Below are 15,398 nucleotides of genomic sequence, written 5' to 3' on the forward strand. Positions count from 1 at the left end.
CCATCCCTGGAGATATTCAAGGAGAGGCTCGACGAGGCCCTGGGCAACCTGGTCTAGTTGGGGGTGTCCCTGCTGACTGCGGGGAGGTCAGACTAGATGACCCTTGGAGGTCCCTTCCGGCCTGCGAAATTCTATGATTCTATGATTCTTGATACTGGACTTGGAAAGAAACTGACCTGGCACGGCTGTGGGCCTGTCTCTGATGGCAGCAGCTGAGCAGGAACTGAGGGGAAACACAGTACTGGGGAAGAAATAACCCTACAGTTGGGGTGGGAAGGGAAAGCCTAGGCATAGAATCAGAAAATCATCTAGGTTGGAAGGGACCTTAAAGATCATCTAGTCCAACCGTCCCCCTAACTCTGACAAGAAATAAATAAGAAATAAGCACTGAAAAAAATCACTAAACCATATTCTTGAGGACCATGTCAACCCGTCTTTTGAACACCTCCAGGGATGGCGCCTCAACCACTTCCATTTGATTTGGTCATTAGGGTAGCAGAACCCTAAGGAATTAATTTCTGTTGATTATCTTGCAACATAATAGTCTCAACATGGCTAGATCTGAGAGGATGCAACACAGTGACGTTCTGGAGTTTGGGATTGCATCGAGTTAACGGCTTCTGGGCTCCAAATGCTACACCTGGTTCAAGCACTTCTGCTTTAAAATGTTTTAAAGTGCTACGTTAAGGGTAGGTTTGAGGGAGCTTTGGGGTTCAGGGTTTGGGTGGATTTTTTTTCCCCTTTCTTTATCTAAAAGTGGCTTCAGACCAGCACTGGTTTGCAGGCTTTGCATAAACTGAACTGCTCACCTGAAGTTTGGGACCGGAAGGTACGTGATAACAAATTACCCAGACCTTTTTTGGTTCTGGATCCTATTCTTAAACCAAATCAATTCTTCCTGAACAGGAAGAAAAGTTCAGTTCTGGTAGATCTGTGTCTGTAAACTGCTGAGGGTCAAATCCAGCCCCGGGGCCAGTTCAACTGCTGTCAAGTCAGGGTGCTGCTGTGTGAGGTGGAACAGAAGTCAGCCCACTGCTATATTCTTAAAATTAGCCTAGTGATCTTCATCCTCACACCCCAAATATCTAAATTCAGTAATTAAGCTATGAACAGTTTTTTTTTTCTCTTGGGTGTTATATCACCGTGGCGCTTTCCTTGCGTACCGGAGCCTTTACAGACCAGGTGTGTGAAGTGTCTCTGAAGGTGTGACCTGGCACAGGAGTTTTCATAGGGTGACTCAGACTGTCAATATTACTTCTCTTCAGTGATACCATCTGTCTATTTGCTGAATCTCAAAAAAGAACAATGTTAAAGGGGGTTTTATGTTTCAAATTGAGGTTTGTAGGCTGTTTTCTTCTCTGGCCTAGAAAATATTCTTGCCCTGCATTGAACAGGGGACAAGTGTGGGGTCTAGAGTTCTGCGAGGTGAAAATTTGTACAAAAACACTAATTCTTAAAATCCCTATGACTTTTCTGGAATAATAGGGGTGCTGGCATACCTAGATAAGGATATTTTTATGGAGTACTGTTAAATTGCACTAGCTTTCCTCACACCAGCTTCTCTACCCTTCAGGACGAGCCCAGGAAAGCTTATTTGTTTGAGGTGTTTAGTCTGGGTGTATTTATCAGTTTGGCTTCACACACTCTCTTGGATTGGCCTTGTGAACGTGGTGTAGCTGGGAACTGTTTGCTCAGATTTCTTTTTGGGTTGAGAGTAAACTCATATTTTCAGATCCTCTGTTGTGAAACTTAGTTATAGGATCCTGGGAGCGCGTTTTTTTTCCTCTACCTTGTTTTCTTTAGAGCAGGGTTTTCTGTATGTAATGCCAAATTAATTTGCTATGGTAAGTCCGAAGTGGCATTGCATTAAAATATTGTGGGATTGTGTGTGTGTGTGTGTTCAGTGACACCTAAAAATGTTACCTCCCAATCTGTAAAAACTGCAGACTGAAGAATGTCTTACCAGTTTCTTGCAGCCCAGGATACATAACAGTATTTCCCTTGTTTAAAATGATGGGAGGGTTGAAACATTCATAACCTAGATCCCTTTTTTTTTTTTTTTTTTAAAAAAAAAGGAGAGAAAAGTCATATTTGTCCTGTTGAGTAGCAGATGGTGTAGGTGAGACACAAAGTGCTGCAGGAGCACGCAAGCGCTTATAAAAACAGAAAGAAAAACTCAAGTGCTTATAAAAGCAAGAACATAAACTCCAGCAGAACAAAGATTCTTTAAATATACGTCCTTTCAGATTTTTTTTTTAAAGTATTAGAACTAAGGTTAAAAACTGTAATGTGGAATGATATTGATGATATTGTTTTAAAGAAATTTAAAGTTGCAATATTGAGTTCTTAGAGAACTGGAAAAATACTTTTTTCCTTATTATTATTAAAGAATATAAAGAACAATAATACTGTCACACCTAATTTATGCGTATGAAAGACTGCAGTTAGTGTTGAAATGTAAGAACAGTTTATTTTTTCACCCATGAGATAGTTTCCATCACAAGACCAGCACGTACCACGTGTGTATTGCTACGCGTGGTGCTGTGTTTCTTAAAGGTAGTGTTGAACCAAAAGAGCAAGGAAGAGATATAGAAGTTTATAGCTCAGATGAACTAGTATTTTTTTTCCTAGCCTTATGTTCATGCTGCTCCTTATTGTGTCATTTTACCTTCTCTGTAATGATGTTTTTCCATTTATAATATGGGAATAATGTAACTTCTCAGACACACTTAGCAGTCCAGAGGCCAGTAGCCTTTCAATGGTGGCTGCCAGACTTTTTTCCTACCCCTTGAGGTTAACTGTCCTGCTCTCTGGAGAAGGTGGGGAAGCTCCAGTTTGAACCTGGAACTTTGGAGAACTGGAAGCTGGGGTTTTTTGTCCTCAGGTACCACATCTGCCCTCAAAAGCATTGTCTTATGGCCCTGCTACTTACCAATCTGACAGTTTTTTCACCCATACAAAAGATAGACCAAAGAAATATTCGGTATTGGAATCTCCTTGTACATCTATATTGGAAAAAAGTTGTAGGAGTTGCTTTCCTTCCTAACCTGAGATCTGACTTCCTACCTGGAGAATATTCATTTTTCTCTGCCTTGTACTGTTTCCCCCATCCCCAAAATCATAAGCTCATAAACTGGTTAATGCCAGCATTTTCTATACAAAGTTAAGATACTGAGTGTGGCTGTTGCGTGAACTATATTTAAATCACATCTAACTTCCATCTTCAAAAAATAAGCACTTTTTCATATCTGAGATGCTTAGATAAATTCTAAAAATCTGATTGCTTTGGAAAAAAAACCCTTGCAGTATTCTGCAAATAGATGAAATATGTTTTGATCTAATGTAGGAGCTGTGTCTTCTAGCTATTTTAATTTCTCCTCCTTTGGGCTACATTTAGCCAGGATTACAAGTAATAACTTGCTTCATTTTTGCTATGAAACCACAGATTTTATGGATCTTAATTCAGTGAGTGGTTTACAAGCTGTACCTCTGGGGGGATGTGTTGTCCTCTGTGGTGTGTCACATCTTTGCTGTAGCGGGGATGGGGTTCCTCTGATATTTTTTTTTTTTTTTTTTGACTTGGACACTTTACAAAACTATTTTTATCAGATTTTGGCACTTTCCCCCTCTTTGATTTCAGGCCTAGAAGTATAATTGTAGGACAAGGGTGGAGATGGTAGCACTGATATTGTTTGGAGAGTGGCTATATTTACATAAAGCTGGCTCAAACATCTAAAAGATATAAAAAAATACGGTTTCTCTCATGCCAAGTAGAAGTTTTATTGAATTCTTTAACAAGCAAAGAATTTTTTTGCAGTGAAACAAGGCAGCAAGAATATCCCCTTTCCATGGAAAAGAGAAGATTTACTTCTAAATCTGATGAGATACAGGCTAAAATAGAAAACTTGAGATGCCAAGAGATTATATTTGAGTGTGTATAAATGAGTCTTTTTCCTTTTTAAAAAAAAAAGCCTTAAACTAATGTTCTGATTGCTGAAGTTATTGTATGCTTTTCCTTTGCAGTTCTAAAACAATAACCTCTTTGTTGGACAAACCAGAGGAAAGACCTATGAAGGCATCAGTCTCACCAGCAAAGGTATGACTGGGATTGAATATAGCAGTTCTTTTACATCTTGTGTGTTTCTTTGCTTCTGTGGTAAAGACAATTAAAGATTTGAGAAAGAAAGATGATAAGTTGGAAAAAAAATGAGTATTTTTAAATTTTGGAGGGAGGTAATGGAAACCAATGAAAATTCAGCATTAAAGTGCTGTTACAGCTATAATCATAGAATGGTTTGGGTTGGAATGGACCTTAAAGATCATGGAGTTCCAACCCCCCTGCCCTGGTCAGGGACACCTCCCACCAGACCAGGTTGCTCAAAGCCCCATCCAGCCTGGCCTTGAACACTTCCAGGGATGGGGCAGCCACAGCTTCTCTGGGCAACCTGTTCCAGTGCCTCACCACCCTCGCAGTAAATAATTTCTTCCTAGTATCTCATCTAAATCTCCCCTCTTCCAATTTAAAACCATTACCCCTTGTCCTGTCACTACACTCCCTGATGAAAAGTCCCTCTCCAGCTCTCCTGTAGGGCCCCTTCAGATACTGGAAGGCTGTTATAAGGTCTCCCTGGAGCCTTCTTTCCTCCAGGCTGAACAACCCCAGGGGGCATCTGTGCTTGACCTGATTTCCAACCTCTTCCCTGAAAAGGATTGTCCTGCTGTGTCCCAATATCTCTAAAGTCAGGTTTAGAGATAAAATTATTTAACTTGCAACCACTTGGGATTTTCAAGTGTCCTGAAGTCATGGCTTATCTCTGCTTCAAAAAGAACAAGAGGAGGCTGTGACTAGCACTTCTGATAGTTCCCTGGTTCACACTGTTTAGGTTCTTTTGTCACGTATCCCAGTTTGGGGTGTGCTTTCAGACTCTGCTGACGGGATAACGAGGCAGAGCAGATCACCGCGCTTTCATTTATTTCGTCAAGAGGGATAGAACACTGGACTGATAGAACAATTTGACTGCAATTATAATGTTCATTCCTTTTTTTAGCCAAGGAGAAATCCATTTAATTCCACTGCACCGGGTGATAACTTGAACAGCAGTGAGTCAGAAAACAGACAAGCCACTCTACCTCAGCTATCACAGAAGGGTAAATATACTTATTTAGCATATGACTCAATTTCTTGGTGTTTTATATGGAAATGATTTTTACTTTCATTGCTTCTTTTTGTAAGACATCAAATCCTATTTTACCCTAGCTACTTGGAGTTATCAGCTACTTAATTTGAAAACCCAGGTAAACATGTAAATATACTCAGGAAATGGCTGTTTATGTGAGTAAATGGGGTTTGATTCCTCTCTTTTAGTTCTAGGCAGCATTAAGTGCTCCATCTGAGAGGGTTCCTTGTCCTGAATCCCTGTTAACTGAGGAATTTCCTTGGATTTGGCATAGCTGTCTTTATGACCTTCCAGACATTGCTGCTATTGGCTCAACAGAAGCAGCCTAATTGTCTTTGATCTTTACTTTTCCCTTTGTTTTCTCAGTCCCGTTTATTTTCGAATCCTCCCTTTCCTGCAGCGTTCTCTGCGAGCAAGTAGCCGAGTGATGATGTAGCACCGTGCGGGCATTTCAAGTTGTAATTTAAAGGCTCATAGGTGGAAATTACTCTCCTGTCTCTGTTATGAAGCTTGCTAACAGGAAAAAGGAAGACGTGCACATTAGAAATATTAAAATAAAAATTTCATCTCCCTCTTGGAAGGTCACGTCTGCATTTTACTTTGTTCTATATGAATGTGGAAATAGAATCATAGAATCGTTCAGGTTGGAAGAGACCCTTGGGATCATCGAGGCCAACCATCTACCCTACTCTACAAAGTCCTCCCCTACACCATGTCCCTTAGCACTGCATCTAAACGGCCCTTAAACACAGCCAGGGATGGTGACTCCACCCCCTCCCTGGGCAGCCTATTCCAATGCCCTATCACTCTTTCAGTGAAAAATTCTTTCCTAATGTTCAGTCTAAACCTACCCTGTTGGAGCTTGAAGCCGTTCCCTCTCGTTCTGTCACTAATTACCTGTGAGAAGAGACCAGCCCCAACCTCTCTACAGTGTCCTTTCAAGTAGTTGTAGAGAGTGATGAGGTCTAATAGCCCGTTTCCATGTTTGTAAGTTGCTGCTTATTCTGAACCTGAGGAGGTGTATTCATGTTCAAAAGCTGCCCTTCCCTGTAAACTTTGTCCCTTGCAGGAATAATGCTGATCAAAAATTTGGTGTGTTCTCTGTCTTTAGTGTCATTTAATAGTTAATATTTCTAGAATAAGAAATATCTGCAGGATTTTTGCCGGCTAAAACTTCCTATTACGTACATAGGAAATCCACACCTATGTTGAATTTGAATTTCCACCTGGGTTTTACTGCAGATGTTTCTAATAGATCAATATAATCGCTGAATTCTAGTTCTACACTGTTATGCTCCTCTGGTTATGCAGATGAATGTCATCTAAACTCATGATTTCTTCTCTGTGTGTGTCTTACAGAAATTCCATCACACTCGGAAGAGAGCCACCCTAAACCCAACTTACAAAACGATGAAACGGAGAGACATAAGAAGCCTTCTGTAGAACCCACTGATGAATCACAGAAAGGACTGGCTAAGCGTCCTGTCCCGAAAGCTAGAAAATTAATTCACAAAGCAACAGATCCCGTGTCAGAAAGAGAAGACTTTGTTCCCAAACCAGCCAAACGGACAGAGAGGGTTAATGGCACTGGCACACCCCCCAGGGGCATTCTGAAACGCAGCTCAAGCTCCAGTTCCACTGACTCAGAAGTTCGTGTTAGTCAGATGTTAGATGTTCAGAAAAAGAATGCTCTTCCTACTGCAACTATTTTTGAAGGAGAAGCCGAGAAGAGCTCTCCTATGGAAGACGCGGAAGAGTCCACACAAATTTCACTGGAAAAACTAAAACAAGTGAGGTTCTCATCTAGCACAGGTAAAGGAGAACCTCTGCAAAGCCCACAGCCACACCATGGTAGAGAAGGAGGAGAGTTTGATTCATTAAAATCTGACAAAATAAAGAGTAGTGAAAAGGATGCTATTAGATCAGATTCATCTGGGAATAAGCAAATTTCTGCTGTAAAGGCTTTAGGAACTGATTCATCCTCTTTACAAGTGAAAACAACAGATGGATTTCAAGATACATCGGCATCTAGTCCTTGTGACACTAATAGGTCAGACTTGCTGGTTAACGAAGCCTTGCAGGCAAAGAGAGGTACTCCTAAGGAACTTGAAACTCCACAGAAGACCTCCAGCACCATCCTGCCAAACAGCAATAACGAACTGCGTGTTGATGAGACACGTGAAAATAAAGCCACCCAGTTCTTGAGCCGTGAATCAAAGTCAGACAAAAACGTTACTGGTAAGAGACTAATAGAAGAGAAGAACAGAATGCAAAAGCATATACCTCATAGTCATTAATGGTTAAATCACTTGTATCTGAGAGTTAACAACTAGGAACAGAAATAGTAGGAATGTGCTACGTATGGCAGAATTAAATTCTAAATCACTTTTTTGTATTTTAATGCTCTCATGTAGGCAATATTTTTCAGATGATCTTCTATTGGTAATCTTAACAATCAGCTCAGAGCCTGGATAGGCACCTTTATCGTGGATGATGGAGGTGAAGTGATGGCATTAGGATAAAATTCCTGTCACGAGGCCTGGTAGATGTGTCTGCATAGAAACTGAAGAATTTTTGGTGTACTGCTATGGACTGTCCTTGGTAGTAATCCAGTTGTCTCTTGGGGCTAAACACAAATATGCTGGGTTGTCCCCCTCTTCCCCCCCTGCCCCAGCCTGGCTCCCCCTTCAATGTAGCCATTTCCTTTAGAGTGGGGATAACCAATCGTACCTGCTCACACCCTCAGAGGTAATATGATTAATATTACAGTAGGATGTAAATTCCTGTGCAGGAATTTATTTTTCACTCTATTGCCTGCAGTATGATTTTTTTCCAAAAACACAAGGACAGAGGAACTCTTTTCTCTGCTAACAGTTTAAAAAAAAATAATCTGAGGGATTTTCCAAGATAGATTGAACATTTGTAGAGTCGTGTGCTGATTCCCAACTCTGATAAGTTTGTTTGTGTTGTAGATGACCATCAGCTTTCTTCTAAGACAGAAGCACATGAGGTGCCAAATACCAATTCTACAAGCCTTCAACAAGGTAAGCCTGATCTTGTTGAGCAGCGAGATGCTAAAACCAGTTTGAAGCCTGACAAATATGCTGATGAACTCATGGAAGTGGCCAATGAATCTGTATCAAAAGTCTTAGATTGGTTTAAAAGAAGTTCTGGTACTGAAGATAGGAAAAGTGTATCGGCTCGATCCCAAGGCAGGGAACCTAACGAGGAACTGGACTTCTCAACCAGGACAGTGGATGTTCCTGCAGAACACTGTGGGCCTAAGACAGATGGAAAACCAGAAGGTAAAGAAGAGTTACCGGTTGGAAAGATGAAGCAACGGAAGAGTAGTTCATCTACATCACTTATTTCAAAAGATAAACAACTGATAAAAGAGAGGATGAAACCTGAGGAAGAGAATGAGGAGCAAAATGACGAATCACGAACTGAATTTGACTGTCCAAGAGGTGAAGAAAAAGAACATGGTCAAGAAATCGAGAAACAAAATGAAAAATCAGATCCCTTGGAACATCAGGAACAAAAGGTACCAGCTCAGAAATATGAATCGGAGAAGGCAATGCGAGAAAAAAGAAGAATAAGGGAGATCAGAGCATTCTGGGAAGGGCATAAAACTGTCCCCAGTCATGGAGAGAAAGAAGTTAGTACTGATACTAATGCCTCGGGTGGAAGTGCATTGAAAGGTCTCAGAGAAAGTGATAAAATAAAACCAGCTGCCATATACTTACCTCAGGGATTGGATGATCAAAGCAAGAATACGTTAAGAAGTGCTGAACTAACTTCTTCAGGCCAGGCTTTCAGAAATGAACATCAAAACTCTTCTGAGTTTGGACCAGGCCGTGCAGTTGAAAAGCCAGAAGGAACACTTCCACCTGATGGTGAAGTTGATGAATATACACAGTTGCCAAAAACCCATAACTTGCAGCCAAGTGTTGGTGCCACTTCAGCTTCCCCAGGAAGCAAAGACAAGGATGAGAAAGAAACACTCAAAGGAAATGTTGCTGCTTGTTCTCAACAGAAGCCCAGCTTCCAGGTTTTGTCTTCAAAAGAAAAAATGAATGAAAAGTCCAAGAATCAAATTTCAAGTCCTTCACAGTTCCAGAATTTGAGAAACTTCTGGGATACTGGAGTTAAATCACAGAGTAACATTGACAGGGCAGATGCTTCTTTGCCACATAATACTGGTTCAATAACCTATGACAGAAAATCAAAGGAAGATAAAAAAGGCAGAGATAATGTGAGCAAGCAAGAGTTAGTTCAACAACAAACCCAAACATCAGAGAGAGAAAAGAACCAGAACCTGGATTCTGTGGTTTGTGACCTGCCTCTAGGATCTCCTACCCTGAAAGGTCTTGATGTGGTGCACACAAAAAACACAGACTCTGTCCAGCTGGACAGAAAAGCAGTTACCTCAAAACTCCAGGAAAAGATGGGTCTTCCAGAGCAAGAAGTTAAAGCATGTGTAGAAAAAGGTATGGTTTCATCAAAAGAACGTAATGATTCCTTGCAGTTGCTCCACTCGCCTGATGATAAAGATGCTTTAAAGGAAACAACAGCAGATGATTGTCTACGTTTACCTATAGAAAAAGTGGAGAACAAGACTCCTCTGTTAGATGTCAATCTTCCTAAAGAGGAAGTTGCAGAGACTGTGGATAAGGTGGTTCTACCTAAAGCTGAGCTTGATGTATTTAAATTAGGCCTAAAGAAGTTAGAAAAGGAAGCCTCTGAGATGTCATCTAGCTTGAACCTAAAAGAAAACATTTTGAAAGAGACAACTCTTGACTCAAATCAGTGCAAGGTCTCTGAAAGAAGAGTAGAAGAGAGCCACGATGTTTCTCTTGCTGATCAAACAGAAGAAATAAGCGAAAGCACAGGAAAAGTGAATGGGCCATCAGCAGATGAGCATGAAAACAAAAAAAGCCTCAGGAGACTGTTTAGGGAATTTGAACCTTTCTGCCTACGATATCAGGCAGCAGACAAGGATGATGCTCTTGGGGGTTCTCAGTGGCCTCAAGCTGGTTTGCAGAACCTGCTCAGAGAAACCTGTGCATCTCAACCATCTGAATATAGAAAGGTGGGAATGGAAACATCTGGTGACACAAATAGTGTATCACAAACTAATTGTAGCACAGAGTCAACACACCAAGAAGATACTGGTCAGCCTGAAGAGGTCAATGAGACCATAGAAAAGTTTGTTGCCCCATCCAAGGTTAGTGGCTTGAGTTCTGCTTTAGAGAAGCTGCTGGAGGAGGCATCTGAAATGCCACCTCCTAAACTAAAGCGTGCTGACAGCACAGTACAGGGGACTGCTGAGATGGAAGTTGAAAGCACGACTGATGAGGATGATGGAGAGCTGCCGCAGGAAATCAGGGAGGCCATAGAAAAGTCTGTTGCCCCATCCAAGGTCAATAGCTTGAGTTCTGCTTTAGAGAAGCTGCTGGAGGAGGCATCTGAAACACCACCTCCTAAACCCAAGCGTGTCATTAGTACAGTACAGAGAACTGCCGAGGTGGAAGTTGAAAGCACGACCTATGAGGATGATGGAGAGTTGCCACAGGAAATCAGAGAGACCATAGGAAAGTCTATTGCACCAACCAAGGTCAATAGCTTGAGCTCCGCTTTAGAGAAGCTGCTGGAGGAGGCATCTGAAACACCACCTCCTAAACCCAAGCGTGTCATTAGTACAGTACAGAGAACTGCCGAGGTGGAACTTGAAAGCACAACCGATGAGGATGATGAAGAGCTGCCGCAGGAAATCAGAGAGGCCATAGAAAAGTCTTTTGCCCCGTCCAAGGTCAGTAGCTTGAGTTCTACTTTAAAGAAGCTTATGAAGGGGACCTCTGAAATGCCACCTCCTAAACCAAAGCATGCTGACAGCACAGTATGGAGGACTGCGGAGATGGAAGTTGAAAGCACGACCGGTGAGGATGATGGAGATTTGTTGCAGGAAATCAGAGAGACCGTAGAAAAGTCTGTTGCCCCATCCAAGGTCAATAGCTTGAGTTCTACTTTAGAGAAGCTGCTGGAGGAGGCATCTGGAACTCCACCTCCTGAACCAAAGCGTGCAGACAGCACAGTACGGAGGACTGCGGAGATGGAAGTTGAAAGCACGATCTATGGGCATGATGGAGACTTGCGGCAGGAAATCGGAGAGACCGTAGAAAAGTCTGTTGCCCCGTCCAAGGTCAATAGCTTGAGTTCTGCTTTAGAGAAGCTGCTGGAGGAGGCATCTGGAACACCACCTCCTAAACCAAAACGTGCTGTTAGTATGATACAGAGAACTGTCGAGGTGGAGGTTAAACACACGACCTACGAGCATGATGGGGAGCTGCCACAGGAATGCAGAGAGACCACAGTAAGGTCTGCGTTTTCAAAGGCTGAATATGGAGTGTTTGATGTTAATTTGCAGATGCTACCAAAAGAGGTCTCTGAAACACCAGCTTCTGTGGTGGACAATACGGATAAGAAAATGCAAGGTAAAATACATCCTAGTCCAAGCATGCATGGTCCACATCAACAAGAGAGAGGTCATCCTCAAGAAGTAGAAGAAACAATAGAAAGAACTTCTGTTTCAAATATTGTGAAATTCAGTGAATTCAGTAGCTCTTCAGAAAAACTTTTTCAAGAAGCATCTGAAATTTTGTGTCCAATATCCAAAGAGTCACATAAACACACAGAGGTGAGGGTAGCTGGCAGAGGGGGAGCTCCAGAACAAAATATCAAAACTTCAGTAAATGATCTTGTAGGAACTGAAATTGAAGCTCCTGATCTTCCTAAAAGAGATGGAGCTATTAGTGAAATACAAGATAGAAACATGGCCCCAGTTGATCTCCCTCCCTTGGAAGGAGAGACCAGTACGATTGCAGTGGAGCCATGCAAGATAAATGAAAAAGAAAGGAGAGGTGAAAGCACATCCCTGGATGCCCCCCAAAATAATTCCGAATTTACAGCAGTGTTGAAATTCAGGAGAGAAAGCACACCCCTTAAAGGTGGGAGCGACTCCCCTCAGCCAGAAGGAGCTCAACTCTGCCAAATGTCTCAGCGTGAGGACAATGCTGAAGAAGAAGGGGGCGGCTCAAATTTGGGATCCAAATTTTCAGATGAAAACTCCGATTCCCACTCTGGAAGTTCAACTCGTGAGCAGTTTGATTTCTAACATTCGTGGTGCTGGGTTGTTAAATATGGCTACAATATTTTTTTTTTTTTTTTTTTGGTAGCCAACTTGAACTATGTTAACCTAAAGTCTGTGTGATACTTATTTCTTAATGAACCGCTTTGGATATTTGTTTGGGAAAGGTGGGAAGAACTAATTAAGTCCTGTAATTGTGAAGTGTTTGACAAACACGTGCTTGAGTGAGCCTTTTTGGGAAGAGGAGATGAGCAGCGTGAATCAGTTGGATCAGTCTTCATGGTTTACCCTTTTCTTCCTCCCCTGTGATACGGTCTTCAAATTAATAACACTGTAACAATCAACACCTGGTATTTCTTTTCAATATCTTGGATTAAAAGAGGAAAAAAAATAAATAAATCGGTGGCTGACAGTTCATTTTTTAGTTTGAGCAGCAATTCTTGGAAGGGAAATACCAGTGGAATGGCTGGATGTAAAGACCACACCAATGCTCTGCGCTGTTTAATTCAGCGATGCTGCCTGGAGCTCTAGGAAGTGGCCCTAACGAAGTGGTTTTTTTAATGAGATTCTCATTATTTGGTTGAACGGCAGCTCCAGTCAGCGCGTAGTGTGGGACAGTCATGGAAGAGCTGGAAGCAGAGGAGATAATTTAACCTTTTTAATCTGCTGCTGAGATTCTCCAGGGTGTTTTCCTCACCTAGAGAATCTGAGAAATAAGGGGAAGGTTCCAGGACCTGCCAACTTGCTCTTGAGCCTGTTTTGAAAGTAACATTTCAATGGAAGTCAGCGAAAACTCAAGAGAAATGAGGAAAAATGGAACATAATTTGTTTTTACCCTTAATTACAGACAGCAGCACCGTAAGGCCCGTTTGTTGGCTGACAGGGAGGAAAGTGAGGTAGGGAGGAGAGAGGGTCTTAAAGGTTTCTGAAGGAGCTACGTCTGTCTTGACTCTGCCCTTGGAGACAATTTGCATCATCTCAGGGATCCAGATATCTCCACAGATGGGTTTGTTGGGGTTTTTTTTTGTGGTTGTTACTCAAGGATTGAAAGAAAATTAATTTCACTGGGGAGAGAATGTAATGGTCAAATTTACACAGAAGGAAGAACTAAAGCTATTCACTTTTTTTTGTGTGCTGATCTGACAAGAGGGTTACACAGGGCAAATCCACCAACCTGTGCCTCTCTACTGGTGGCTGAGAGAATTTAGAGAGCAAATGGACACTTAAAATTAGACAATTATTTTGTTTATTTTGGTTTTATTTGTATTTTCATTGAATACTCACTGTCTTTGCTGTCACTCAAAACAGATTGTCATGAGAAATCCGTGGTTGTTTTTTTAGGGACTCTGTTGAAATGGCACGTCCGTGTGTGCAGTGTTCATCTCTTTTGTCTCGTAACAGGTTCAGAAGAAGAATTAAACCCTGTTTTGATGGCTTTGAAAAGGAGTGCAGATAGGAAAATGCCTTCCAAAAGTCTAGAGGACATTCCATCAGCCACCTCAAGTGAGCACAAAGCTTGTGTGTGTCTCCCATGACCCCCCAGTTTGGCTTAAACGTGTTCGTGCTGGTTTTTCTACAGCTTTGCCAAGTAGTGGTTTTGTCTTTGCTTCTCAATAAGCTGTATGGAGCTCGTACTCTAAAACTGAATTCTTTTCTCTTACAATTTAGTTTTTAGTTCTTCATGTTAATTTCGAAACAACACTAGTTTATGAAGCAGACATCTTCCAGAAACGCACTGGGTTCATCAGCGATTTGGCCAGTTTTTCAAATAGTGAAAGTATTGGCACCTCCCCAAACCAGTAATGAGCAGCAACTGCCCCTGTCTCCTGGCTGCTCACTTGGGTCAGATTAGTAGAGGGTGGAAGTATGAAAAAAAAAAAAAAATCATCATAGTGTAGCAGTGTTTCACCTGTGGATTCCTGCAGTTAATGTACCACTCACTTTGAGAGAACACAGTGAGATGAGACTGTACTTAAAATTCATAGATTCATAGAATTGTCTAGGTTGAAAGGGACCTTTAAGGTCATCTAGTCCAACCAGCAACCTAACTCTGATTAAAAAAAACCCCAAAACATCACTAAATCATGTCACTAAGCTCTATGTCAGCCCAGCTTTTGAACACCTCCAGGGATGGTGCCTCAACCCCTTCCCTGGGCAGCCCATTCCAAGGCTTAATAACCCTTTCAGTGTCAAAATGTTTCCTAATATCCAATCTGAACCTCCCCTGGTGAACTAGAGGCCATTTCCTCTTGTCCTATCTCCTGTGACTTGGGAGAAGAGACCAACCCCATCTCTCTAAACCCTCCTTTCAGGGAGTTGTAGAGAGCGATAAGGTCTCCCCTCAGCCTCCTCTTCTCCAGGCTGAACACCCCCAGCTCCCTCAGCCTCTCCTCATCAGACTTGTTCTCCAGACCCCTCACCAGCTTCGTTGTCCTTCCCTGGACCCACTCCAAAACTGTTCATTCCTGGCATCCCTCTGTAGCCTCCTTTGTTAGGTTTGGGGTTTAAAATTTTATTTTATTATTATTATTCCTGTCTCCCTTCCCCCTGTTCAGACATAAACTGAACTTACATTTGCAAAGGGAGGTGTGGAGGTGCAGATTTTGAAAGATGTTGGCTACTGTTGGCAAATGACTCTTCTAATCCCACTTAACACTGTTGCTTCTAACTGGTTTCTAGGTTTTAGGTCTGCACTAACATTGTTGCAACAGCAACTGACAAGAAACTGAGGCTGCTGTTTGGGTGTAGGCTTGCAGTAGTGTGTGAAGTGAAAAGCAGCTCTTGAATTTAACCATTCTCCTGGCTCTACTGGTTTGTTTGGGGTTTTTTTGTCCACATAACTCTTAATTTTGTCACTACCACTGCCATCCGTTTATATCATACAGAACAGCAACGTTTCTAACTGTGTGTTACTTTTTTCCCTGCACAGATACAGGAAAAAAAAATAACCCAAAGGAAGAATTAGCTCTTAGTGCTGAAGATGGTAAATATCTTTTCTCTCTGCATGGAAACTTGTTGTTTTTCCAATGGTGTCTGCTTGCTAGTGAAGGATTTTTTTTTTTTTTTTTTTTTTT

General features: G+C 41.8%; 1 protein-coding gene across 6 annotated transcripts in view; it reads left to right on the top strand.

Moving 5' to 3' along the window:
- Positions 1-4,027: 4,027 nt before the first annotated feature.
- The window catches only part of SYTL2 (synaptotagmin like 2), a 30,311-nt gene continuing 18,940 nt past the window's right edge, over positions 4,028-15,398 (top strand). For 2 of the 6 annotated variants that reach the window (XM_014958314.1, XM_014958315.1), the window contains exons 1-6: positions 4,028-4,096; positions 5,049-5,148; positions 6,537-7,415; positions 8,150-12,331; positions 13,726-13,827; positions 15,254-15,307. In XM_014958314.1, the coding sequence (XP_014813800.1) occupies positions 4,070-4,096; positions 5,049-5,148; positions 6,537-7,415; positions 8,150-12,331; positions 13,726-13,827; positions 15,254-15,307 (5,344 nt within the window). In that variant the 5' untranslated portion in view covers positions 4,028-4,069. The remainder of the gene's footprint in view (positions 4,097-5,048; positions 5,149-6,536; positions 7,416-8,149; positions 12,332-13,725; positions 13,828-15,253; positions 15,308-15,398) is intronic. The other 4 variants (XM_014958317.1, XM_014958320.1, XM_014958316.1 and 1 more) reach the window with 4 other exon arrangements.

The sequence above is a fragment of the Calidris pugnax genome, unplaced genomic scaffold (assembly GCF_001431845.1).
Source record: "Calidris pugnax isolate Ruff unplaced genomic scaffold, ASM143184v1 scaffold252, whole genome shotgun sequence".
Lineage (NCBI taxonomy): Eukaryota > Metazoa > Chordata > Aves > Charadriiformes > Scolopacidae > Calidris > Calidris pugnax.